At 53.4% G+C, this 27,350-nt stretch overlaps 1 protein-coding gene across 1 annotated transcript in view; it reads left to right on the forward strand.

Annotated features, from left to right (window-relative positions):
* The first annotated feature begins 1,174 nt into the window (after window positions 1-1,174).
* The window catches only part of PARVB (parvin beta), a 111,320-nt gene continuing 85,144 nt past the window's right edge, over window positions 1,175-27,350 (forward strand). Inside the window, exon 1 of the mRNA XM_082850851.1 lies at window positions 1,175-1,313. Within this exon, the coding sequence (XP_082706977.1) occupies window positions 1,199-1,313 (115 nt within the window). The 5' untranslated portion in view covers window positions 1,175-1,198. The remainder of the gene's footprint in view (window positions 1,314-27,350) is intronic.

Genomic DNA, 27,350 nt, shown 5'->3' on the forward strand with positions numbered 1-27,350 from the left:
TCCTGGAGGGCAAGGCTCTGCCCCTGTGGTCAGTGCATCCCTGCAGGAGGACAGCCCTGGCACCGCTCGGCCAACAGAAACCTTTGCTGATGGGAACTGGAGGAGTTACAGAGTGCTGTGGGGCAATGAGCCAGCCCAAGGGAGGTGGAAAACCCTGTTAACCACACATGTGGACCTAGACTCCCTGGCTCCTCCCCAGCTGACCTCCTCTGATAGTCCTTATCTGCTGGTGAAGGACCCCACCCAGCCTGCTGGGCCCAGCGGGAAACAGCCTTAACTCTTCCCGCGCCAAGCCTGGGGCTCGTTCCACCTATGAGCGTCTCCAGAAACCGTTCACGTCCCTTCTCCCTGCCTCTGGCTTTACTCCTTCCCTGCCCATGGGCACACGTCACCCAGAGTCCACTTCGTAGAGCCCGGATCCACCACGTCACCTCCACCTTAAACCCCTTCCCTGCCTTCCAGCCCTTACAGGGCCTGCCTTGTCCTCTTGTCTCTCTCCTCCCTGGAGCTCCCACACTGTCCCCTCTGGTCCTGCTTTTCCCTCGGCCTGAACACCTACCCCTGATTCCATAGCAGGGCTCTTTCCTGTGTCTCCACATCACTCTTAGGGAAACGTCCTGAGCTCCCCTAGGACAGGGTACTATGTGCGGGTATTGCCCACCATACTGCAGGCTTCTAGAGGGCGGGGATAGGTCACAAGTGTTCCCTCAGCCCCAAGCCTGGCTGTGGCTAAAAGCTCAGCAAGTGAAATGACCTATCTGGGCGCTTATCTGATGCACATCGGCTGCGCAAAGGTGGTGGCCCTGGCTGCCTCGCTGCCCCGTGGGGCCCGGGTACGGTCACCAGAGCCGGCTGAGCCCAGGGCTCAAACGTGTAGAACAAAAGGAGGCAGAGTGAGCCCTCGGTCCGTCCCGGCGGCGGCACTGGGGAGCGGAACCACCGCTTCACTCTGAGAGTGAGTGTGACGCGCACCGTGGGAACGGCCGATGGCCCGCGGGCTGGAAGCGGTGACCGCAGAGCCCGAGACGGCGCAGACCTCTGGCGGCGGGCTCCGCAGGGCCAGGGGCGGGCGGGGGGCGGGGGCCGGCGCTGGGGCCGCGCCCTCCCGGCCACTCCCCGGGGCGAGCGGCGGCGGCGACCAGGGCGGCTCCCACACGCGCTGCGCCCGCGCCCGGCTGCCGGGGTCCCCGCGCGCCCCATGTCCTCCGCGCCGCTGCGCTCGCCCGCCCTGCGGCCCCACAGGATGAAGAAAGACGAGTCGTTCCTGGGCAAGCTGGGCGGCACGCTGGCGAGGAAGAAGAAGGCCAAGGAGGGTGAGTGCGCCGGCCGCAGGCCTCCTGCCGCGCACGCGCCGCGCCCCGCCCCGCGGACCCAGGCGGGCGGCCGACCGCGCCCGCGCCCGCGCGCATGCCGCCCCGAGTCCCGCCGGGACCCGACTGGGTGGCAGCCGGGACCACGCGGCCCGCGCAGCGCGCAGCCGTGACCTTCGGGACAGCCCATGACCCTCGCTCGTTCCTCCTCCGAGACCTTTAAACGCCGGCCGGGAACCAGCCGCGAGCCTGGCCACCTCCCTTCCCCGGCGGCTCGTCGAGCCCCTTTGGGGCTCCCGGCGCCATCTAAACGCGCATCGTCAGCTCCTGCTGAGGGCAGGATGTTGAGCAAATGTGGGGCGAGTCCCCGGTTCGCGGAGGACAGGCCCGTGCCCAGCGCCGCCTGAGTCGCCGTTTCTTGAGCCCCTTCCCCGCCCAGCTCGTTCAGCCCTTGCGGCCACTCACTCGATGAGCATTTATTGGGCACCAGTGCTGAGCGGGCAAGGCCCGGGGCCCGCTGGTGTTCGTGGTGCAGTGCTCTGCCCGGGATGCGGCCCCAGCCCCGGGGAGGGGAGAAAGGAAAGGGATGCCGAGCGGGCAGGCCGGAGGCTGCGAGGCCCACCGGAAAGGACTACGGAGCCCCCTCCATTTTTGACTCCACGTGTCCACCCACGAAAAGGATTCTCAAAACCTTCCTACCACGTCTTACCTTTTAAAAGTTTTCTTAGAGTTGTGAGGGATGCGACTTCCGGCCTCTAGATTGTGTTCTTTAAATCCGGCTGTTTCCTGGGCCTCTCCCAGGGCCGCATTACTGAATTTTTCCTTTGTTCTGGCCCAGAGGTTCCTCCCTGGGCCAGATTCCCTGTGGGTAAGAGGGTGAGTTATACTGCTGTACTGCGGTGGCTGTGAACAGGCTGGTGGGAGCTGGCCTCAGGCAGGACATTAGACAAGAGAGGATCCGGAGTCAGGGGTGTGCAGTGAGTTCCTTAACCCATGGGTCCCCAACACCCGGGCCGCGGACTGGTACCGGTCCCCGGCCTGTTAGGACCTGGGCCTGGCCCAGGGCTCAAACGTGGAGAACAAAAGGCAGAGTGAGCCCTCGGTCGTCCCGGCGGCGGCACTTGATCAGCCTCTCCCCGTCGCGTCGCTCGCATTAGCGTGTGAACCATCCCTTCCCCCTCCCCGCGTCCGCGGAAAAATTGTCTTCCACGAAACCGGTCACTGGTGCCAAAACGTTTGGGGACCGCTGCCTGGAACCACCTGAACCTGACCTGTGCTTTAGAAAGTCTTCCTGTACCTGGAGGATGAGTGTACCCCCCAGGGACTGTGTACCCCAAGGACATACTTGCGAGGCACACGTGTCCCCGTATTAATTTCTCCCATTGAGGTGTGTATTCCTAGGAATACCCGTGGTGCTTTACCTCTAGGGATGTGCGTACTCCCACACACTTTCCGCCCAGGGATTTGTGTGTGTGTGTGTGTGTGTGTGTGTGTGTGTGTGTTTGCGGGGAGGGGTGCCTATGCATTTCCCACCAGGGATGCTGTTACCAAATTAGATGATTCAGTTCCATGAGGGCAGGGCCTTTCACCTTCAGTTTATCAGTGAAAAAATGTTGCCTGACATATCGGTAAACAAAGGATGTTGCAGCCTTTGAGCCCCTACAACCATCCCGGAAGGTGAGCCCTGAGGAAATTCAGGGTGGAAACAAGAACTGCCAAGCCCTCATGCACTGCAGCCCCACCCCCCACCCCCCCCCCCCACCCCCCGCATCGATGCACCCGAGGGGACTCAGGATGAGAGCACAGGATGCTGGCCCCAGGTAGCTGAGTGCATATCAAAGGAATGATTTCAGTGAGCCCAGACCCTTGCATCTTCCCATACACAGAAAAGTGCTAAATTCCTTGAGATATCTGGTTTTCTTTAATTAACCGTAATCTTTTGATGCTCCAATTACCTGGTCTTTGTTGCGAAAACCTTCTACATAACCTGGTTCCTCCTTTGCCTCTTTGGAGCGGTCCCTCAGAGCTATCTGAGATGCTGTGTCCCTGGCTTAAGTCCTCAGTTTTGTCCACCGAATAAAACATAATTCTCAACTTGCAGGTTGTGCAGTTTTTTCAGTCAACAAGTTGTTCCAAGCAAATGAGCCCCTCCTCTCTGAAACCTGACATTTAGGATCCAAACTGGCTTGTGTTAATCTCTTTCAAGTCACACCTCCGAAAAGATGGTAAATGGCCTTCACCCTCCCCTCGATCATTCCAGCTGCCTCTCTGATCTGCCGTCTCACCTGCAGTCCTCATCACCCTCACCAAAGTCATTTCAGTTCCTCTTTACACCTTACGACAATTATAAACACAAATGTCATACTCTTTCCAATTCATTCGTTGCCTGCTGTGAGACCCTAGGAAGAAAAGATAGATAAGGCCCTCGCTTTCATGGAACAGGGAATCAGTCGTAATAAATAAATAAAACAGACCAATCATGCTGTAATGATATGTGCTAGGAGGAAGATGTAACAGTGCCATCACACGGATGCCCACGGAAGGCCTCAAAGCAGGTGGTGTTTGGGTTGAGACCTGAAGCAACCAGGAAAGCAATCTCTCACAGAATAGCAAGTCATCAGAATGTCCCGGAGATGACAGCTTTTTATAGGTGACATTTAATGTGCTCTTGAAATACGAAGAGCACATTCCTGAACTCATGGACCGGCCCCAAGCTCCAAAGCGACGTGCTTGCCCTTGCCTTCGTGAGCTAGCCAGCGCCTAGAAAATCGAGGGCCTAGAAAATCGAATCACAATAGTCAGAGTCATCCTGTGATGAATAAAATAGGCACAGAAACAGCAGGAGAGAGATGCTTGCACAGTACAGCGCCCTCGCTAGTGAAAGCCCTGAGCCCTAACCACTGGACCGCCAGGGAAGTCCCAGCTGTTGTTGCTTTGGTGTGTGAGTTAGCTGGGTCCCCTGCCTCGTTTCTCAAGATTGGGGTGCCTGGCACCCTCAGGGATCCCCCCATACAAACAGAAGGTCACAAACACGAATTGGGCTCACACGCAGGAGTTCAGGGGGGACTGGCTTTGGAAGGGCTCAGTGGCTTCTGTCTGGTCTTGTGGGAAGTGGGGAAGGAGTCAGGAGCGGGAGGCCGAGGTGTGAAGGCTGGAGAATGAGGTCCTCAGTGATTGAGAATTGCCAGTATCCCTGCGGGCCCGTTGCCTTGGCAACCTGCCCTCCCTGCCATTCATGTGGTTCACAGCTGGAGCAGTTCCTGGCCCAGCTCGGGCCCCTGTGGGGAGGTGCTCATTTGCCTGCCAGGGACCCATCAGATGAGGAGGCTTCGAGGTGTGCCGGGCGCTGCCAGCTGCGCAGTGGGTTTCGTTTCCTTTTTGTTAGAAAGTCCACGGTGAACTCAGGAGCGTGGGTGGGGGTCGGGGGAGGATGCTGGGATGAGGTCAGCATTGCCGAGAAGTTAGAGATCTGGGGGCACCGGGGGCATTCGCCCCCTCCCGGGTCGGCAGAACTTGTGGCTGTGAGAGGCACGGAGGGACGCGTTGGGGTGAATGTCCTGTCACCTTCCAGGGGAGGTCATGTTAGGAAATGTGTCCTGAGGTTTGGAGGAACCCATGCAGGAAGTGCCCGTGGACGAACGCTGATGTCCTACGGTAGGGAACCAAGTCGTGTCATGTGTCGGCCCGGTTTAGAAAACGGAACTGTGACGAACTGTGGGGTGCTGGGAAAAGTGGCAAGGAACCTTGAAAAACCCCAGCGCTCCCCTTAGGAGGCCTGGGGACGGTTAAGAGCCGCTCATCAAAGTGGTTCGGTTTTACTGGAGCTGCACAGAGCAGGCGCAGAGGAAAACTCCCCACGAGGGCCCCCTGGTGGCCACGGGTGACAGCCCCACAGGTCCAGCGGGCCAGGAGGGGGGCGAGGGGGCGCCCCAGGGACGGATGCCCCAGCTGCTGTGTGAAGTCCTTAGAGGCGGGCGGCCAGCTCTGGGACGGGGAGGCCCTGGATGGAGAGGCGGGATGGGGTCCACTCCACCCATTTGTATGAGAGGCCCCTGCCTGCCCTTGGCCTCCGCCCTCTGCCCAGACACCAGTGACCGGCAGCGGGCTGCACAGCGCCAAACCTGCCACAGCCGATCCTGGAGGCTCTGTCCCTCCTGCTTTTCCGAGGAAAGCAAGCATTAAGGACGTTCCTGTTCCCTGGTCGCCTTTTATTGTTTTTGTTTTTGTGGTACGCGGGCCTCTCACTGTTGTGGGACGCGCAGGCTCAGCGGCCATGGCTCACGGGCCCAGCCGCTCCGAGGCATGTGGGATCTTCCCGGACCGGGGCACGAACCCGAGTCCCCTGCATCGGCAGGTGGACTCTCAAGCACTGCGCCACCAGGGAAGCCTTTTTAGTTTTTTTGAATTTGATTTAATTTAATTTATTTTTTTTACAGCAGGTTCTTGTTAGTTATCTATTTTATACATATTAGTGTATATATGTCAATTCCAATCTCCCAGTTCATCCCCCCACCCTTTCCCCCCTTGATGTCCATAGCTTTTTTTTTTTTTGGTAAATATATTTTTTAGAGCAGTTTTTGCTTCTCATTCCCTAATGACTTACGACGTGGAGTGTCTTTTTCTAGGCTCATGTGTCATCTGTGCCTCTTCTTTGGTGAAGTGTCTGTTCAGATCTTTGGCCCATTTTCTAATCAAGTTTGATTTCTTTTAGTTGAATTTTAGGACTTCTTGGCATATTTTGGATACGAAACCTTTGCCAGGTGTGTCTTTGGCAAACACTTCCTCCCTCTCTGCAGTTTGTCTTCTGGTTCTCTTGACCCGGCTCGTCTTCCGAGCACTTGACGCAGAAATGGAGGTAAATGAGCAAGGTATTGACTGAAACCTCATGAATTTTTTGGTGTCTAAAGAGACGCCAGTGGGCTGCGACCTTGAACCGAGGGCTGAAGGTATTAAGTTTCTTTCGTGGGCTTTAAATAACTTCCAGGAGAGAATCTCAGTTTAAACCACAGTGTTAACCCCTGTGCGTTCCCTGCGGTTCTCCCCGTCCTCTCGAGTGATCAGCTGCGTAGACGCCGTGTTGTCCCCAAATACCATCCCACTTCAACCCTGCTCTGTAATGAGAGTACCTGGACAGAGGTGCCTGCCAGGTGGGACTTTCCCCCTCATGTTATTATTTATTCATTTATCTATTTATTGATTATTTATAGGATAAAATAGATCAGTATTTTTAAACATTTTTATTGAAATATAGTTGATGTACGATGTTGTGTTCGGTGCAGGCGTGCAGCACAGTGACTCAGGTATTCCCCTCATTTTACAGTTGAGGAAACACAACCTTGCCACGTAGCCACTTCATGGCAGTTTAAACCAGTGGTCCTCAGGTGGGGATGACTTTGCCCCCAGGGGACATTGCCAGTGTCTCATCTTGGCTGGGGTGGGGATGCTAGTGACATCTAGTGCCTGGGGGCCAGGAATGTTGGTAAACATCCCATAGCGCACTGGACAGCCGCACACAATGTCTGATGACAGTGCCGGGGTGGGGAAACCTGGTGTGTCTTTCCTGAGGCGTCTCCAGAGGCAGGAGGAGGTTGACCAGCCTCAGGGCGTGGGGCAGCTCCTCGGGGCCCTCCACCGCCAGGGTCTGGAAGTGCCCCCCAGAGCCTCCCCCGCCACCCCGTGAACCTGTTCTCCGCGCGGCGCCTGGGGCTCTCAACTCAGTTCCTCGAGGGGGAGAATCCGCACGGCTCCCCCGGACCGGGCACACCAGGCCGGGCACACGTGGCTGGGGCAGCCGGTTCCAGGCAGGTGTGGTCCAAACATGGAGTCACCTGGTGAGTGGGGGTCCTGGGGGGAGATGCGATGTCCTTGGCAGACACCCCTCTCTGGAGATGGAGAGTGAGAAGAAATGGAAAACTTCCGTGAAGGTTCAAAGGAAGTGCAATGAAACCCTCCATAACTGCTTCAGCGCAACCTTGTAAATCAGCTGTACTCCAATAAAAATTAAAAAAAAAGATAAAACATAATTGTTTCGAGGGGTAGATAGGAAGGAGAAGGTGAAGGCCCACTCGGCCCCGTCCCAGGACGGCAGAGGGAGGAGGTGCCCGTGACCTCCGAAGACCTAAGGACACAGGGAAAAGAACCTTTGCCTGGCAGGCTGGGGGCTGGTGGCAGGCGGCGACCTGGGCCAGGCCTGTCCTTAGGAGCCTGTGGGTGCTGTGAGGAGGGGGCAGGCCGGTGGTGATGGACACCCAGGGGAGACACACATCCGGGATTTGGGGGTTCTGGGTTCTGGCTAGAGGAAGTGGTCCCCCGGTTGCGTGTAAAGACTGGCTAGGAATTAGAAGAGGAGGGGCCCTGGAGGAGACCCCAGCTAGTCCCGCTGGGGAAGTGCAGGCCGTTCAGAGCGGCCGGACTGTGGTGTGGTGTGTGGGCCGTGGTCAGCCTCGGGGCAAGCTGGAGCGGTCACTGGGCCCTGTCATCCCCGCACGTGGGAGCAGTGGGCACCAGTTACCAATCTCAGCTACTTCAGAGAGGCTGGTGTCGAATGGACCGGAGCGGGGTGACCGGCGGGGAAGCAGCTCCAGCGTAGGTGCAGGCGGGCGGGCTTCCTGGAGGCAGTGTGCTGGGCTGGGAGCAGCAGGATTCCCGAGACGTGAGGAGGCGACAGCTGCAGGTTGAGATGCAGAGGCAGCAACCCAGAGGCCACTCTGAGATGGAAGGAACTGCATAGAAACAGGTTAGATGAGGGCCGGTTCTCCAGGCCCCTGACCCTGCTCCCACGTAGTTACTCTTGGGGCCGAGGCACCTGGGGAGGCGTAGAGTTCTGACTGTTTGGGGTGTTTGCATAGAGAACTTTCTGGGGCACATAGAGACTTTGAGGTGATTTCCACATCCTCTTTAAGCAGATCTCAGCACACCCTCCCACTTACTTTTGAAAATAAAAATGGGATAGTATCCTTCTTTGCTGCAAGATGTAGGGAAAGGATTTGTAATGAGTTTGGTCTCCTTTGGCCAGGGAGGTGGGCCTTTTTGGGGATTCTTTGCCTTTCCAGTCCCTCTTTGCTCACGTGATCCCCTTGATGATCTACCTGCAGGAAGTTGACTACCCATCACGGTTAAGGTGGGTTGGACTCCTAACTTACAAGAAGGGAAAGAGGGTGGCTGGAAAGAAGGGGAGGGAGGTGAGCAGGTGAGGGACCGGGGCCATGTACATGATGGGTTCTAGAATGTTCTATGGGAAGAGAAGTCAGTGTAGGTCCTATTTGAATCCAGCGGGCTGTGAGGTTCTCTGCAGACCCTGCCGTGTTTCTTGCTGCAGACCCTAAGGCATCTTCTTTGAACAGGGCTGCCTCTGTCCATGGGGGCTGCTCTTGGTCAGAGAGGGAGGTACAGTCTGTCGACTCCTGTAATGCAGGCCTGAGGAAGTCACTGGAAACCACTGTTCTGTTTTCCTGTCTCTGGCTGAGAGGAGGTGGCTTTCGGGGGGCTTGGTGTGGCTTTGTCAAGTTTCCTTTGATTATTATTCTGATTATAATCTTCAAATCCAGCACTTCTCCTTGTTTGTTCCACTGTTGTCCAGATGCACCCGGGGCGTTTCAGAGAGAAACACGTAGGCACGTCAGCGTGTCCCACACTGGGGTTTTTTCCTGGCCATCTACTGAAATCTCTCGGAAACTTTGCTTCAGTAGAGCATGGAAATGGTGACACTGGACCCGGAGTGATGACCTTATGTTCCTTACCTTTCAGGAACAGCTAACTCTCTGTGGTCCTCCTAGCATCCTGGTTATACCTGCGTGGTCCCAGAGAGTCAGGTCGCCTTGGCAACTTCACACTCGTTAGAGGAGCTCCCCTTTGAATTCCTGTTTCCACCCCATGGAATTAATATTTATCACGCATCCCGAAGTTGCTTACCCTCGCGTTCCCTGTCCAGTCGTCAGAATAATTAAGGGATGGTTAGAAGATATAAGTGGGTAAGCGCCTGTTGTGAGCGGATTTTAAATGCTCTATGTGATTGATTTCTCCCCTGTTGTGGTTGGCAGAGGGCAGATCCCTTTACCCGGCTGTTTTCTTATTTTCCATCGTAGGAAAGAGGTGCCCAAAGAAAGCACATTTTCTCCTTGCATTAGCCGTACACTTGACTTTTTAGGTTTCAGATGAAACATGGCTTTACTTCCTCTTGAGTATATTTATTATTTTCTATATTATGTAGAGGCTGAAGAAACATATTCGTAAGTCTAAGAGTACCTTATAAACACATGTTGGCCTAGTGGTGTTCATCTGCTAGTCTGTACTCAGTGCTGTTGGGGTGAAAGTATAGTTGATTTACAATGTGTTAATTTCTGGTGTTCAGCAAAGTGATTCAGCTATATACACACACACACACACACACACACACATATATATATATACACACACACACTTTTTCGGATTCTTTTCCATTATAGGTTATTATAAGATACTAAATATAGTTCCCTATACTATACAGTAGGTCCTTGTTGATTATCTATTTTATATATAGTGGTGGGTATATGTTAATCCCAAACCCCCAATTTATCTCTATTCCCCCCTGCTGCCGCCTTCCTCTTTGGTAACCATAGTTTGTTTTCTATGTCCTCGAGACTCTGTTTTGTAAATAAAGTTCATTTATATCCTTTTATTTTAGATTCCACGTATAAGCCATACCACCTGGCATTTGTCTTTCTCTGTCTGGCTTATGTCACTTAGTAAGATCATCTCTAGGTCCATCCATGTTGCTGCCAATGGCATTATTTCGTTCTTTTTTATGGCTGGAGATGCTGCTTCTTGGTAACATTAAAGGTTAAAAGAAGAAATGGAATGAGCAGCAGATTCCGGCATCACTGGTCTCTGGGGCTCACGGCACCGAAGTGTCACGTGATCGGCCCTGGGAAGCCAGTGGTCCTTTCGTTTTCTACTTCCTCTGGGTGTCAGGCCGTGGAATCCCCTTTTGCTGCTATGTGTTTTGCCCTCTGAGTGTTAGAGCTTTGGGGCCTCACTTCCTCACTTGTGAGGCGGGGAAACGTGGGGGAGATACCAGCTCTGTGTCTCCGAGCCCACGAGGGCTCGTTGTTTTCCAGAAAGGCAGCATGTCTCTGAGGGAGGCTACACACCGGTGGGTAGAGCCGGGTCTCCGCTCCCATCCCTGCTCTGTGGGTCTGTTACTCCGCCTCTCTCAGCCTCTTTGCCTGACCAGCCCACGTGGATCACGTGGCACTTAGGTGATGTGGGGATAAAATGTGATGAAGGTCTTATCAGCAATTGAGTGCTCAGTAAGTGTTAGTTATTGATAATGTTGACAAGTGAGATATTGACACAGAGCTGGTTAGTGGTAGGGGAGGGCTGGCAAACCGTTTCCACCAGAGAGCTCGACCGATATTGGCTGCCTGCCCCTGTGTTAAGAAGGATTCTGAGGCTGCATCTGGATGGGGGGATGGGGGGGGGAAGAACACTGGGACTAATTAGTCAAGCCTGCCGTGTATATGGGAGGGTGAATTGCTGACTGATTGTCATCCCCAGAATAGAAACCTCTTCTCACTCTGGTCCTGTATCATGTCGACAGCTCTGGCTGCTTCTTTCACATTGTGTCTCATGAAGGCGCTAGTTGGCGGGTAGTAACAGAGTGACACAAATACTTTAAATTATTTGCATCTGGGGAATGTTGGGATCCTACTTCTTGTCCTGGACCACTGTGACCAGGAAGCACTGTGCACGCTCCCTTGAAATGTGCACTGCAGAGAAACGGAAGTTCCTGCGTTTGCAGAGCAGCAGGCGTTTGAGCTGGGACGCGGTGGTCCTGGAGTGTGACCCCAGCTCAGCAGGCATCCTCGCCTACCTCACCCACCTCGGCCTCTGTCCTTGTCAGCAGCCTGGGGAAGCAGAACGTTAGGCAAATCTGAGCAGTTTCTTACGCTTGCACGTTAGTTAGCAGTTGAATGCTTGCTTGTTAAGCTTAGGCGTTTTGAGGTGATTGTCCTTGGTCTGGGTCTTTGAGCCTTTACTTGCTAGTTAAGCAGAGCGGGTCAGGAATGTTGGTTTCCACAAGTGAGACCATCTTAATAGGTGACGCCTGTCATTTTCATAACTTAGGCGTTTTCCTACTTTCATTTGAAAAATTACAGTTCCAAAGGATCTAGCTTTTACTCCAATATTAAGTGATTAATAAGCTGAAGAGGGGCGGAACATTTCCTGAGTCCTAGGGCTTTGCTCAAACCCAGCACTCCCGGAAGCAGCTATCTGGTTCGATGGAAGCCCAGCCGCCCTCAGTGTTTGCTGCTTCTCCCATTACTGTGGAGTCTGCTAGAACCATCCAGGCGCTGCTTTAAGTATGTGGACAGAGCATCCTTTGAGCAGGCTGGGGAAGGGGGCACCGTGCTTGTGGTGTTCGAAATGCATTGTTGGTATAAATGGACTTTGAGGGACGTCTTTCCCAAAACCTCACTGGAAGTGTCTTCATCCCTCTATTTTCTCTTGTTTTGAAAATTAGTATTATCTTTCAAAGTAAGACCTGAACGAATCCATACGTGATATATACAAGCTTAATAGATGATCACCTAAGAAGCAGTGAGGGAAAAGTTAAAAGAAAAAACAAAACCAAACCAAACCACCCAGACTGGAGTCTACAGTGGTCGTGCCCATGGCCGGGGCTTGTTGGCACCCGTGGTGTTCCAGGCACGGCACTAACCTCCACTCGTTTAATCCCCGCCCAAAGCCGAGAATTGGGTACTGCGTGGTTATTCCCATTTTGCAGATGAGCAAACAGAGGCCCAGAGAAGTGAAGTCCTTTGCAGGAGGTCACTCGGCTGGCTGCTGGCCAGCCGCTGGCCGGTGAGATTAAAACCTTGGTAGTCTTTGGTTCTTAATTGCCACCAACCTTGTCAACTGGAACAGTGATTCAGATGCGTAGGCTTCCCAGCTGGCTCACAGTAAAGTCATTATCATTCCTGGCATTTGAGATGCACTCAGCCCTGAAGGTGCTCCCGAGGAGACGAATGAGACCCATTTTGTGCTGAATGGACTCGTTGGCATTTGCAGAAAGAAAACAGAACCCCGGCGACTTGCTGCTGCTCCGGGACCTGGTCCAGGTTCCCGCTGGTCCTCCGTTGGCCGCCCAGCTCGCGGCCAGTCTCCTCCGTCTTCCTTGGCTCGGGGCCCTCACGTGTGCTCTTCCCTCTGCCCCATCGGCTTAAATGTCAGCCTCCAGCAGGTGGGGGCCCTGCGCTGCCCCATCACCCACCACGTCCTGTGCCTTCCTGCCAGAGGTGGTAGGCTCTGTGACTGTCTCCCGCTAGCCTGGGTCCCCCGGCCCGGGGTGTCGACACCTCTTCCCCAGAGATGATAAGAAATGCTCTCAGCCACTTAACGTGGTCTTTGTGTATTTGCTGAGTGAGCAAGAGGCAGTGTGCAGTGGTTACGGCCCCTGAACTTGGGACCCACCTTTGAGGGTTGCAACTCATCCTGCTGCGCTCTGGGGCTTTGACCTGGGGGAAGGTACTACCCTGAGCCTCAGTTTCCCCTTCTGTGAAGAGTACTTAACTCATAGGGTTATTGGGGAATTGAGTGAGTTATTAAACGAAATGATGTAAATTCAGCTGGGCCTGATCAGGCGATAGCATGGGAGAAAATATTCCCATGATTCGGGTACCAATTCCACTTCTGATCACCAGCTGTGATTCTGACACCAATGCCGACGTGTGTGGGTTTTTTGTCCACACCAAGTAATTCTCTGACTCTAGTATCAATTCGGTTCTGACACTATCTATCCGGAGATGGCATCAGATTCCACAAGTTAAGGACTCAGTCCCACAAGACTGCCCCCCACTTCGGACGCTAATCCCAAGTTCAGGTTATTTACTACCTGTGCTTCTGACCGACTGGGTATAAATCAGAGGTTTCCACGACCCCCTCCTTGGGTTTGATTAATTTGCTAGAGCGGCTCACAGGACTCAGAGAAACATCTTACTCACTAGGTTACCGGTTCATCATAAAAGGATAGAACTCAGGAACAGGCAGCTGGAAGAGATGCACAGGGCGAGGTGTGGGGAAAGGGGCGCCCTACTCACCCAGTACCTCCTTTGTTCACCGACCCAGAGGCTCTCTGAACCGAGTCCTTCTGGGCGTTTATGGAGGTTTCATTCCGTAGGCACGATTGATTAATTCATTGGCCATGAGAGATTGCCCAGATCAATCTCTAGCCCCTCCCTCCCCCTTGGAAGTTTGGGGGAGGGCTGGAAAGTACCAACTCCCTAATCACATGGTTGGTTCCCCTGGCAACCAGCCTCCATCCTTAGGTTACCTAGGGGCTTTCCAAAAGTTACCTCATTCACATAAGACATCTTTATCACTCTCATCACTTAGGAAATGCCTAGGATTTCAGGAGCTAGGGCCAGGAATTCGGATGAAGATCAAACATATATATTTCTTATTATGAATCGCCATTATCCCAATTTTCAAAATACATGTCTGATAAAGGACTGGTGTCGAGGATATATAAAGGACTCCTTCAACCAATAATAGAAAGACAACACGATAAAAGAATGAAGGTTTGAACAGACGCTCCATCAGAGAAGATGCACACGTGGCCAGCATGCGTCTGGAAAAGCCCTTGGCCTCCGCGTCGTTAGTCGCCTGGGGAGTGAACCACAGATTAGAAGCAGGGGCACATAATCCACACCTGCCAGCATGGCTGAAATGACCCCGCCGGGACTCGGCGAGGATGTGGGGGAACGGGAACGCTCATACACGCTGGGGGGAGGGGTTTACGGTGGTGCTATCGCTCAGGAAGTCAGTTCGGTCGTTGCTCGAAAAACTAAACCTACGTACATCCTCCCTGTGACCCAGCAATTCCAGTCTGAGATACTTAGTTAAGAGACATAGAAACCTGTGTCCATACGAAGCCTTGTACCAGAACGTTCATAGCAGCTTTACTCAGGATAACTAAGACCCGGAGACAGCTGCCCATCAACAGGAGAATGGAGAGGTGGGCGGGGCTACTGGGCCTTGAGAAGCAGCAGGTACCAGCGCACGCGACACAGTGACTCTCAAAACTGCTGTGCTAGCAACAGAAGCCAGACCCAAGGAGCACGTGCCGTGACTCCGTTCCCCAGGAGGAGGAGCTCTCGATGGACGCAGCTAATCTCTGGTGGTCGCCTCTGGAGTGGGATGGGGCCTGGCTGCGGAGGGGCGGGACAGAATCTTATGAAAATGTCCTCTATTTTTTTTTTTTTTTTTTGCGGTACGCGGGCCCCTCACTGTTGTGGCCTCTCCCGTTGCGGAGCACAGGCTCCGGACGCGCAGGCTCAGCGGCCATGGCTCACGGGCCCAGCCGCTCCGCGGCATGTGGGATCTTCCCGGACCGGGGCACGAACCCGCGTCCCCTGCGTCGGCAGGCGGACTCCCAACCACTGCGCCACCAGGGAAGCCCCTGTCCTCTATCTTGATAGGGGTTTAAGAGACACAGGGGCACGCATTTGTCAAAACCCCTTGAATGTGCACTTCAATGTATGCAAATTTTAACTAGAAAGAAGAAAAGGATGATAAATAAACACTGTACTCTAGTTAGCGATGTGTATATTTAGGGGGAGAGGTATCCCTGTCTGCAGTTTTCTTTGAAATACATAAACATTAAAATGGTGTGGCAGGGCCCCAAAGATGTCCACGTCGCAGTACCCAGCGCCTGTGACTGCATCACCTTAACGTGGTACAAAGGACTTAGCAGATGTGATTAAGTGAAGGAAGCTGAGATGGGGAGATGATCCTGGATCATCCAGGTGGGCATAGGGTCCTCACAGCGGGGAGGCAGGAGGTCAGTGTAAGGGAGAGAGGTGTGTCGATGGAAACAGAGGTTGGAGTGATGCAGGGCCTCAAGCCAAGGAACGTTGGCACCTCTAGAAGCTGGAAAAACCAAGAAGCAGATTCCGCCTCCACCCTCCAGAAGGAGCACAGCTCTGCTGACACCTTGATGTTAGCCAATGAAACCTAGTTTGGACTTCTGAGCCCAGAACTATAAGATAATAAATTTGTATTGCTTTAAGCCGCTGCATGTGTGGTCATTGGTTAAGGGAGCCATAGGCAACTAATAGATAGATTCCTGGATAGACAGAGGGATGGATGGGCACATAATGAAACAGTTACAGAAAAATGTTAGTGGTGGACTCCAGGCAGTGGGTGTACAGGCGTTCGCGGTCAGGTTTTTTACATGTTTCTATACGTTTGAAAATTGTAATTGTAAAAATTGGGGAAAATGCCTGGGTTAGGCACGTAATAAGCTCTACATAGGTGTTAGCCGTCATTGTCATCATCGTTACCATTACGGCCACTCCCCACTTTATCCATCAAATACAGAAGAGGTGCAGAAAGAGAAGGCCATGGGCTGGTGGTAACTGGACAGCAATAATAAAATATAATAAGACCATCATGACCTATTTGGATAGTTGCTTCCATTTAAGAAAACTCGAGAGAAGAAATCAAGTGAAGGGATGGGAACTCAGGAGCCAGAGCCCAGTCAGTGTCATTTCTCCCAGTTGGCCGATTGGGTCCAGGCTGCACACGGGTGCAGGGATGGGACGGAAGGCGGTGCCCCCGGGAACTGCGCCTCCATCCTCAAACTCCCGGAGCTGCTGCTGCTTCTGAGGATGTCTGCACTTTGTTAGGGCAAGAGAGTGTTTTAGTTAAGTTGATCGAGAAAACATATTATTAGTATAATGAGATTTTAATGATTTGAAATTTTGTTGGACCTGCACACAATTTCAATCCTACTGTGTGCAGCTCGGCTTGGTTTCGTTTTATTTTTTGCTCAGGCCCCACGGCAAGGACACAGTTCTACAATGATTATTTAGCTTTTCTTTCTGAGAGCCGTACGTGCAGACTGCTTTTAATTTTCTTGTTTTGAAAACCCCTCGGAAGAAAAGAATATCCTTTTCGTAAACACTTGGCTGGCTCGATCAGACGCAGAGTGTGAGCGTTGCCCCTGAAGAGATTTATGTTTGTTTAAGGGTTATGCCAGGTCTCTGCTCATTATTCGTGATGGCCAGGAAGTGGAGACGACCCAAATGTCCATCAGCAGCTGAATGGAAACACACAGTGTGGCCTATCCACGCAGTGGAATATTATTTGGCAATAAAAAGGAGCGATGTACTGACACAGGCTGCAACAGGGATCAACCTGGAAAACATGATGCTCAGCAAAAGAAGCCAGACACAAAAGGCCACATGTTGTGCACCTCTGTTCGTATGGAGCGTCCAGAGTAGGCAAATTCACAGAGACAGAAACTAGACTCGTGATTGACGGGGGCCGTGGGCAGGAGAGATGGGAGTGACTCGTGATGGAGCCAGAGTTTCTTTCTGGACTGATGGAAACGTTCTTAAATGGATTCTGGTGATGGTTACAAAACTCTGAATATGCCAGAAATCATGGAGCTGCACACTTTAAAAGGGCGAATTGCATGGGCTGTGAATTCTATCGCAATAAAGCTGTTAAAAAAAATAGTGTGTGGCTGACAGCCTGAGCTCAGAGCTTGTCCTGCCTCCCTCCAATCACGGATCAGTTTCCCTGCATGTTTCCAAGGTGGGATCCTTAACCTGGGGGGGAGGATGGGGTATCCTCCAGGAAGCACGTTGACTTTTTCTATTTGATTCTGTTTCATTTCGTTAGAGAAATGTGCTGGTTACAGCTTTCAGAACTGATTTTATGACCCACGGGGTCAAGAGGATAATTTTCAAACGTTGCTCTGAGAGATGCAGGGAAGGGGAATGAGTCGGTGGGTGTTAAGGGGCCCGAGTACTTCTGAGGGATTTATTGTTGGCTCTGGTGTTCGGTGCTCCAACCTGGCTTCTCAACTCTCTGGTTTGTTCATTGTTATTCGTTAATTGTTCAGCCTTCCAGGCACATGGTCATTCATCAGCGCATTTACTGAGCTCCCTCAAGACCAGCTACCGGGGTGGGACGGGCGACCAGTGGACTGGCCCTGCCCTGGACGCCGGCCCAGCCCTCGTGGTGTTAATGTCCCCCCACCTCGCTCTTGCTGTCCGCTCTTTATTCCCCGCTGAATGACCTCGGCCCCCTCGCTGAAAACCAGTTGGCCATCGGCTGTGAGTGTATTGCGGGCTCTATTCTAGTCCATTGGTCTGTGTGTCTAGCCTATGCCATCATCAGACTGTCTGCGGCTTTGTAGTACATTTCCCCCACTTTGTCCTTCTTTCTTTTTCCAGATTGCTTTGCCTATCCAGGGTCCTTTGAGAGTCCGTATGAATCTTAGGGAGGACATTTTGTTTCTGTCGAAATTGCCACTGGGATTTTGACAGGGATTGCATTGAATTTCGAGATTGGGTTGTATCGTTGTCTTAACAGTGTTACGTCTTCCAGGCCATGAACACGGACGTCTTTCAATGTGTTTCGGTCTTTCTCCCTTAGCTTCCTTTCGTGGGGTTGCGTAGTTCTCAGCGTGCAAACCTTTGCCTGCTTGGTTAGACGTGTCCCTGGGAGGTGTCTTTCTCCCTTAGCTTCCTTTCGTGGGGTTGCGTAGTTCTCAGCGTGCAAGCCTTTGCCTGCTTGGTTAGACGTGTCCCTGGGAGGTCTGTGTCTTTGGATGCTGTTATAGATGGACCTGTTTTGTGTGCCGGGTGTTTACCTGAGCTGCAGCCCGAGCAGTGCCTGGGTCCTGCACTTCAGGGCCGCTCTCTCTTGCCCACTCGCCTGGTTCTTGCCACTTTGCTGGGGCCTCACCCTCGTGGTTGGATGTCGTTGACAACCAGGGGAGGTCGTGCCCCTGGCTGCGCTTGGCCGATGGCGGCGGGGATGTGGGGCTGACTGCAGGAGAGGATGAGCCCAAGTCCCTGGAGGTGGACCAGGTCAACTCTCAAGTGGCTACCTGGCAAGTCTGGTAGAGGCCGGGGGTCCGGGCCCAGAGGATGGTGACGTCATGAAGCGGAGGCAGGCTGTCTCGGTGACACGTTATCTCCTTATGCAGCCCCTTGGATACACCTGGTTAAAAGAGGGGTGCACAGGGCACTTACCACCCTGGTCGTGTCAGCCGGAGTGGTGTGCTAACAGCACGGTTCTGCAGAATCCCTGGCGGGACCACAGGGTGTTCTCATCGGCTCGTTTCCTTCACGGGTTCAGGACGGCGCTGCTGGGGACTGGAAAGCTGAGGCTGAAACCGAGCAGGACCCTGTGGGCTCCTGGGCGCGGAAGCCTTTCTGTACCACCCCCCCCCCCGCCCCGTTTCACGTAGGCAAGACTCCAGCCTCCAGGACCTTCCCTGAGTTCCAAAGGGCAGGTTCGAACAGTTGCCAATGAAAGGAGGAGCAGCTAAGAAACCACGTGGGGCGAGACTAACGGGACCAGAGAAGCGCCCTTGATTAGCAACGGGGTTTCGTACCCAGGAAGCCGCGCAGGGTCCTGCTCGCTTTCAAGGCCAGGGTCTGCTGACCGAGCCTCAGGGACCTTATCAGGGAGGGCGGGGGGTGGTGGCTGGATCTCCGATGACCCTGAGGGTTAAGCGAGGTCCTACACGGAAGGCTGGAGCACAGCCCGACCGTAGGGCGGCCTGGCGGGAGCTGTGGTTTCTCTTCCTTCTCATTTTGGTTGCCTCCCCCTCCCCAGCACCCTCCCCAGCACTGCACACTATCAACTCCTCCGTGCTCACAGCAGCGTGTTGGGTGTGTGCATGTTGTGATCCCATTTTGCAGATGAGGAGAAAGGACAAGAGAGGAGAGGGGCCCCACGGCTAGTCCGGGAGGAGCTGGGATGCACGCGAGCCTCTGCCCACTCCTCGCTGTGGACGACACCTTGGAAGCTCAGGAGGGCACCTGGGCCCCCGGGCACTCCAGGGTGTGGTTATAACGACATTTGGGGGAGTGACTGCGAGAGGATGGGCCAGACTTGTGGTTCTTCTGCTGCCTTCTATAGGGACTACTGTGAAAATGCCATGAGTCCTGCATTCATTCATTCATTCACTCATGCTTTAGTTGAGCAGCCTTGGGAATAGAGCCTGGAATGTGCCGGCACAGCCCCTGTTCCAGGCGGTCCCAGAACAGACAGACCAGACCCCCACCCCTCATGTTCCCCAGGGACGAGGGGACCTTAGCACACGTAGTGGGTCCAGTCCTGGCCTGGGGTTGGGGAGGCAGGTGCCCCTGCAGGGGTGGTACTTGGGCTCTGAGCTGGAGGTTGAGTTGCATTTAGCAGGAAGGGTGGGGACAGACAGAAGGAACAGCTCGTGGGAAGGCTGACAGGAGAGTGGGGAAGAAGGTCGTGAGTTGTGCCCCCCCCAAGTTCAGGCTCTGAAGTCCTAACCCCTACTGCCTCAGTGTGACCTTACTTGGAGGTAGGGTCTCTAAAGAGGTAATTAAGTCAAAATTAGGTCATAGGGTGGGCCCTCACCCAATGTGTATGATGTCCTTATAAAAAGGGGAAGTCGGGACACAGACGCACATGGAGGGAAGCAATGAGGACACAGGGAGAAGGCAGCTGTCTGCAAGACCAGCAGAGAGCCCTCAGGAGAAACCAGCCCTGGATCTTGGACTTCCAGTCTCCGGACTGTAAGACAATTCACTTCTGTTGTTGACGCTGCCCAGTCTGTGTACTTCCTTACAGCAGCCCTAGGATAGGAAGACAGTGTCTGGTTGGAACGTGGAGGGAGTGGCCAGGATTGTGACGGGCGAGCCCCGGGCCCCTCTCTGGCCATGACCGCCGTTGGCAGAGGTGGTACTGTCCGCTCAGCTCGAGGATCAGTGCCAGGCCAGTCACGCACCACGGGGAGGCCTGCTCCGTCCTGGGCCTCTTTCAAGATGTATTTGTTTCTACAGAAGATGCCTGGCAAAGTAGCCAAGTAACGGAGCTTTGCTGCGCGTGACAGGAGGGCAGCAGGGCTGCTAACCTGGGGGCGTTCGGTGCCGGGAGGGGTTGCTGTTTGGAGCAGGGTGTGGCCCTGGCCATGGGTATCCATCTCCCCACTGACACTCAGGGTCCTTCCCGTCCCAGAGATGTGTGAGAGCAGCCTCTTCCGGAAACCCACCAAAGAGAGACAAAACGAAACCTCCAGACCAAGACAAACCGGGCCTGGGGCCTTGCATTTGAGCGGGGCGAGACCTGAAAGAAATCCTTTTGACTTCCTTGTGCCAGAGAGGCGCTGGTCCGGATCGTTTCGGTGGTAAGTGACGGAGACGCAGTTGCATGATTTCAAGGCAGAAAGGTTTGGCTTAGGTCAGCGAGCCTTAGAAGAGACAGAAGGGGCTGGTCTGGGGAGGCCTGGCTCAGAGATTGGCCCTGGTACGACCCTGTCCTGCATGGGTAGCTCACATCCCCCCAGCATCAGGGGCCCCGCCTCCCCTCCCCCACCCCTGAGTCAGGTCACAGGTGCACCCGCACCATCGTGTCCTATCTTGTGTGTTCCATCCTGTCGCTGGGGCGGGCAGTGGACTGTGCTTAAGATCGGATGACTCAGCACCGAGGTCTCCAGCTGCAGGTCCAGCTCTCTGGCTCCAAGCCTGTGCCCTGTGCTATGCCTCCTCCCCAAAGAAATCAAATGAGAATTGAGTCTCATTTGCAGATGAGGAAACTGAGGCCCCGAGAGGGGGCGGGAGCGAGGTGTCTCGTTGAATGGTCTTCTCACTGTAGGTCCTGCGTGAGCTCAGTGTACGCAGGTGTCAACATGAAGGCCACCAACCGTGAATGTGATAGATGATCAGTGTGAAAGGGCATCCCTGGGCTTCCCTGGTGGCGCAGTGGTTGAGAATCCGCCTGCCGATGCAGGGAACACGGGTTTGTGCCCCGGTCCGGGAAGATCCCACATGCCGCAGAGCAGCTGGGCCCGTGAGCCATGGCCGCTGAGCCTGAGCGTCCGGAGCCTGTGCTCCGCAACGGGAGAGGCCACAGCAGTGAGAGGCCCGCGTACTGCAAAAAAAAAAGGGACTCCTTTTCTCCCGCCTTTCCTCATTTCAGGCACTGACCGAGAATGGAAGGTCCATTTGTCAGGGTAGCTCCGGTCTGATTCAGTTTGGAAGTTGTTCCACACTTTGAACTGGGGTAAAAATCTCCACGCAGTGAAAATGTGAGCAGGGGACACACAGAGTGCAGAGGTCGACTTGATTTCCCCAGCGGTAGACGGCCCTCTGAGGCTGCGCGCCCACTGCTGTGGTGGCCCCGATTGCTTTCACTGTCCTTGGTGTTGGATTGAGACAAGTTGAAGCACGATTTCGGAGCGCGTTGCAAGGAACTCTGGGGACTGTGGAAGCCCTGGAGATTCGAGCTGGAAATCAGACTCACGTTGGTGCTTTGTTTCTATTAAAGGCAGCAGATTTCTGCCCAGGACGCGGACTTAGCGGCCTGGAACGCGGAGCGAGTGGAGCTCAGCGCCTGAGCGGTTGGCACTTGACTCAGCCTCTGCTTGTCTCTGGCGGGGATTGGATCTCGATGTTCCCACCGTGAACGAGCCCAGCGCAGAGTTTCACGGGCATGCAAGGCCCTGGCTGTGTGCCCGATGCTGGACTTGCCCAAATTCCTTCCTCCTCCTCCCAGCCATTATCCATAGAGGGCTCTGCAAACTTTTATTGCAAAGGGCAGACAGTGTGGCAACTATTCAACTCTGCCCTTGTAGCCAGCAGGCAGCCGTGGAAATACTAAACCGATGGGCCTGGTCATGTTGCAATAAAGCTTATTTACCAGATTAAGCCAGGGACCAAAACTGGCCATGGTTTGCTGACCCCTGGTCTATGGCATAGATTCTACTCCCTGGATTTGGGGTATGTTTTTAGTCCCTTCTTTCTTTTTTTTTTTAATTAATTAATTTTGGCTGCATTGGGTCTTAGTTGCGGCATGCAGGATCTTTCGTTGTGGTCTCTTTGTTGTAGCGCACGGGCTTTCTAGTTGTGGCGTGCGGGCTTTCTGGTTGTGGTGTGCGGGCTCAGTAGCCCTGCGGCATGTGGGGGACTTTCCACCAGGGAAGTCCCTGTTTTTAGTCCTTTCTGCTTTGTTAAACTTATTTAAAAAGAAGTCCCCGGGACTTCCCTGGCAGTCCAGTGGTTAAGACTTTGCCTTCCAATGCAGGGAGTGTGGGTTCAATCCCTGGTCGGGGAGCTAAGATCCCATATGCCTCGTGCCAAAAAACCGAAACATGAAACAGAAGCAATATTGTAACAAGCTTAATAAAGACTTTAAAAATGGTCCACATTAAAAAAAAAAAAAAAAAGAAATCCCCCAACCCCCCTGCCCCACATCGATGTTCCTCACTCTTTACTCTGTGTGCAGATTGATGGGAAGAGGGATACAAGAGCTGAGATTGATGGGAAGAGGGATACAAGAGCTGAGATTGATGGGAAGAGGGATACAAGAGCTGGGTCACTTGTCCCCTCTTAGCTCGGTGACCTTGAGCTGGGCTCAGCCCATTCCCTTCTCTGAACAAGGGGATTGATGGCAACGCCTCCCGCACCGATCTCCTGGATTGCTTGAAGAATTACACTCGATAATGTGTGCGAAAGGGCCTTGTGAGCTGTCAAGTGTCTTCGAAGTGTGCACACATGTGTCGCCAGGTGCACGTGTGGAGGAGCACATTGGGCAGAGGCGTGAAAAGAGAATCCGAGGCCGGGGCAGGCGGGGATTTATTTCTGCTTGTGCCATGCTCACGCCCCTTTCGGGGACCAGGTGTCTGGCTTTTGCTGTCTAATCTGCGGAATCGAGTCCCCGGCGGCCCGTGTTTCTCCCCCGTGTCGCCGGTTTCCGCGCTCCATCTGTGCTGAGTAACGGCCACGCAGGGAGAAGCATAGATCTTCTGTGACACTTTAGCCATAAAGGTCCTTCTGTCGGTTAGTAGGAAAGGTCTCGTTTGACAGGTGCCATGTAATCAAAGACACGTGCTTCGTAGCTGCAAGTTCCCTGCTGCAAAATAGATATAATTCTTATGAAGCGAGAGAGATGGCCCCAAAGAGCAGTTCCACCACTTGGGCTGTTTATAGGCACTGGGGGGATTAATGACAAAGCGGACAATGTTCTGCTGGCCCAGCTGGAGCTGGATATAGCCTGTGACTCCATCCCTGGGCTTTTGGCCACAGGCTTGACCTGTGCCAGGTCAGCGAGCACGTGAGCAGATGATGGTAGCGCGTGGGCGTGGCTATGCGAGCGTCCAGCTCTACCCCAGCGGGCAAGGGAGACAGGCAGCTACCCGCTTCCCCTCTCAAGGGCAAAAACCCTGTGGGTGGTCAGCTCCGCACTTAATAAATGAAGCTCAGGCCAGGAAGCGCTTCTTTTTTTTTTTTTTCTCCCTCCGCCCCGGCCACGCCGCGCTGCATGTGGGATCTTAGTTCCCTGACCAGGGATTGAACCTCTGCCCCCTGCAGTGGAAGCTCGGAGTCTTAACCCCTGGACCGCCAGGGAAGTCTCCAGGAAGCACTTTGCTTATGTGAATGTTGTCAGCAGACCAAGAAGGGTCCGGAACAGAGCATGAATGAAGATCTGTGTTATGGGGTTGAATTGTGTCCCTCCAAGAGCTGTTCAGTTCCTAATCCCCGGGTCCTGTGAATGTGACTGTTTTAGGAAATAGGGCCTTTGCAGATGTGATTAAGATGCAAGTAAACATGAGATCGTCCTGGAGTAGGATGGGCCCTAATATGACTGGGACCCTTAGAAGAGGAGGGGGAAAGACAGTCCTACGAGGGGAGGAGGCCGTGTGAGGACAGAGCAAGGTTAGGAGTGATGCGGCCACAAGCCAAGGACCGATGGCCACAGCCAGACACTAGGAAGAGGCAGGAAGGGTCCTCCCGGGGGCCACCAGGGGGGTACAGCCCTGCCCACACCTTGATCCCAGACTTAAGGCCTCCAGACTGTGAGTGAGAATGTCTGTTGCTTTAAGCCACCCAGTCTGTGGGCGTTTGTTGCAGCAGCCCCAGGACACGAACACAGTCTCAGCTGGCCTCTGACCTTCCAGTTGCCTGGTTCTCCAGCCAGTGCGGCTGTGAGTGAAATTCGAAGGTCGCAGGGAGAAGTCAGGTTAACCTGGAGGCATTGCACGAAAGTCCCGTCGCCCGAGAGGTGGTGTGAATGGGGGCCGGCAGGCCATGCTTGACTTGCGCAAATGTTGCTGGGTAGACCCAGGGGAGATGGAGGACTTCAGCCTACTTTCCTCACCCGGTTCCGAGAATGCAGAAAGAATTCCTGTTCCTGCCATCACCCCAGCCCTAAATCCCCCACGCCTTGAAAATATTAAAAGATTGTGTTATGGTTTTCGTTAAGCATTGAAAAGTCAGCCATCTTTGTCTGTAAAGGTCCAAGTACTTGAGACTCTGTAAGCCATCTGGTTTCTATAGAAACGACTCAACTCTGCCCTTGTAGCATGAAAGCCACCATAGATGATACATAAATATACAGGTGTGGGCGTGTGCTAGTAATAGCTCATTTACAAAAGTGGGTGGTGGGCTGGATTTGGCCCACTGGCTGCACTTTGCCAATCCCTGGTTTAAACCAACAACAGAAAAAACCCCGTTTGTATGACAAGTTCTAGTTTCTAGAATGTTCTTACAGAGAAGGCCATTTAACGTATTCTGTTCTTGCTACCTGTGCCTTTTACAGGGACCCCCTGAGGTGAGTATCAGAGCGTAATGTGGACATTATGGACCAGCAGCCACAGTTACTTTCCGTGTGAGAGGAGGGAGGGCCTGGTACCCAGGAGGGACTGGGTGTGTCTTTTCCCAGGCTCCCTCCTTCTTGGGAAGTCGGGCGTTAAAAAATAGATCATGACACAGCTTGACTAGCAGTGGCCCCGAAGTGAAAATAACCCATATGTCCATGGATGGAAGAAATTAAGCAAAATGTGACTTATCCATTCAAGGGAATATGACTCAGCCTTAAAAAAGGAGGAAATCCTGACACAGGCTACAACAGAGATGAACCTTGAGGACGTTACGCTGAGTGAAATGAGTCAGTCACAAAAGGACAAAGACTGTGTGATTCTGCTCACGTGAGCACCAAGAATAGTCAGGTTCATAGAAACAGAAAGTAGAGTGGTGGTTGCCAGGGGCTGGGGGGAGGGGGAGAGGGAAAATGATTGTTCAGTGGGGACAGAGTTGGGAAGATGACGCATTCCGTAGGTGGATGGTGGTAATGGCTGCACAGAAGTGTGAATGGACTTAATGCCACTGAACTGGCCACTTAAAAATGGTAAATGTTACGTATATTTTACCACGATACTTTATTTTATTTTATATTATTTTATTTATGATTTTCTTGGCCACACCGTGAACTTTGCAGGATCTTAGATCCCCGATCAGGGATCGAACCCATGCCCCCTGCAGTGGAAGCGCGGAGTCCTAACCACTGGACCGCCAGGGGAGTCCCTACCGCAGTGTTTTTAAAAATGAAAAAGTATTGTGAAATATATTGCACTTACAAAAGCGTCTGCATGTGTACAGTGTAAAGTATAATGGAAAAGTACCCACGGTCCTCCCACTCGGCTTAGATAACGCTGTCTGCACCCCTCCCCCTCGGGGCCTATCCCTCCCAGCAGAGGGGACCCACTGCCATTAGCACCTGTGCCTTTCCTCGCCGTGTGGTCACACATGCACATGCTCTTCTACGTTTTGGGGCTTTGCCTGACTTTGAACCTTACGTGCCTGGAGCCACTCTGTGCACGCCCCCCAAGACTCTCGAGGTCGCCCACGGCTCAGCCCAGCTCCGCCCGGCAGCCACGCCGCCCACCTTGGCACGCAGGGTCACATCCCTCCTTGGACCGCTATCACTGTGGAGCTCAGGAGAGGGTGATGCAGTGCCTGGGCTGCACGTGGATTTGCTCCGGCTGAGTTTTGATCTGAGGCAGGGGGGCAGGCGGGGACGGAGCTGACTCTGATGCTCGATGCCCGGCTCCTGGCTCTCCTCCTGATCGCCCCTGGTGAGTTACTGTACCTCTCTGTGCCTTTGCCAGTTTTCCGAAGCGGGTGATGGGACAGCATCAGGGTGTGCGGGTGACCATGTAAGATGCCCAGAGAGGCAGCTGGGTGAGCTCGGGCGGCAGAGTGCTTGTTGGACGGGCCCCATGCTGGTAGTTTCTCTTCTTTTTTTTTTTTTCCGGCTGTGCCTCTCGGCTTGTGGGATCTTAGTTCCCCGACCAGGGATCGAACTGTGCCCCCTGCATTGGAAGCTCAACCACTGGACAACCAGGGAAGTCCTCTCTTCTACTTTTTTGCTGCTTGTCTCAACCTGGCAAAAATGCTTGGCTTGTAAGCTCATCGTTCCATTTGAGGGAAAATTAAACACATTTAAGAGCAAATTAAATTAGGGGATTTTGATCGTTAGCTGAGTTAATTATTTTTGGAAAAATGTAATGTACCAAGCAGGATATAGCACATGGTGGCATGCTCAATAAATATTTGTTAGAACAAAGGGTAATTTTAGAAACCAATCAAGTCATATATAATGGGATTATTTGGCTCTAAAACTAATGAAGTGGCAGTAGAGCAGTAACGGCTGCTAAAGATCGTCTGTATGCTTGTAGAATGTCCGGAGACAAGAGAAGACGCTCGTGCTGGATCTCAGCCCAGAGCGAGGCCCAGAGTGAGCTGGCACGCTGTGTCCCAGGAGGGGTGCAAGGGGCATCTATGCCCGTGGTCCAAAGCCTGAATTTTTCAGTACTATGAGCAGACCTGTCTCGGGGCCGCACCTGCCTTAGCCACACTCAGGAGCCAGTGGTAGAACTGGGATGCCCACTTCGTAGGTTTTTTTTTAAAAAAATTAATTAATTAAATTTATTTATTTTGGGCTGCACGTGGGCTTTTTCTAGTTGCGGCGAGCGGGGGCTACTCTTCGTTGCGGTGCGCGGGCTTCTCATTGTGGTGGCTTCTCTTGTTGCGGAGCACGGGCTCTAGGCATGCGGGCTCCAGTAGTTGTGGCGCACGGGCTTAGTTGCTCTGCGGCATGTGGGATCTTCCCGGACCAGGGCTCGAACCCATGTCCCCTGCATTGGCAGGTGGATTCTTTTTTTTTTTTGCGGTACTTGGGCCTCTCACTGTTTTGGCATCTCCCGTTGCGGAGCACAGGCTCCGG

Source organism: Leucopleurus acutus, assembly GCF_964270905.1.
Source record: "Leucopleurus acutus genome assembly, chromosome: 11".
NCBI classification, from domain to species: Eukaryota; Metazoa; Chordata; class Mammalia; order Artiodactyla; family Delphinidae; genus Leucopleurus; species Leucopleurus acutus.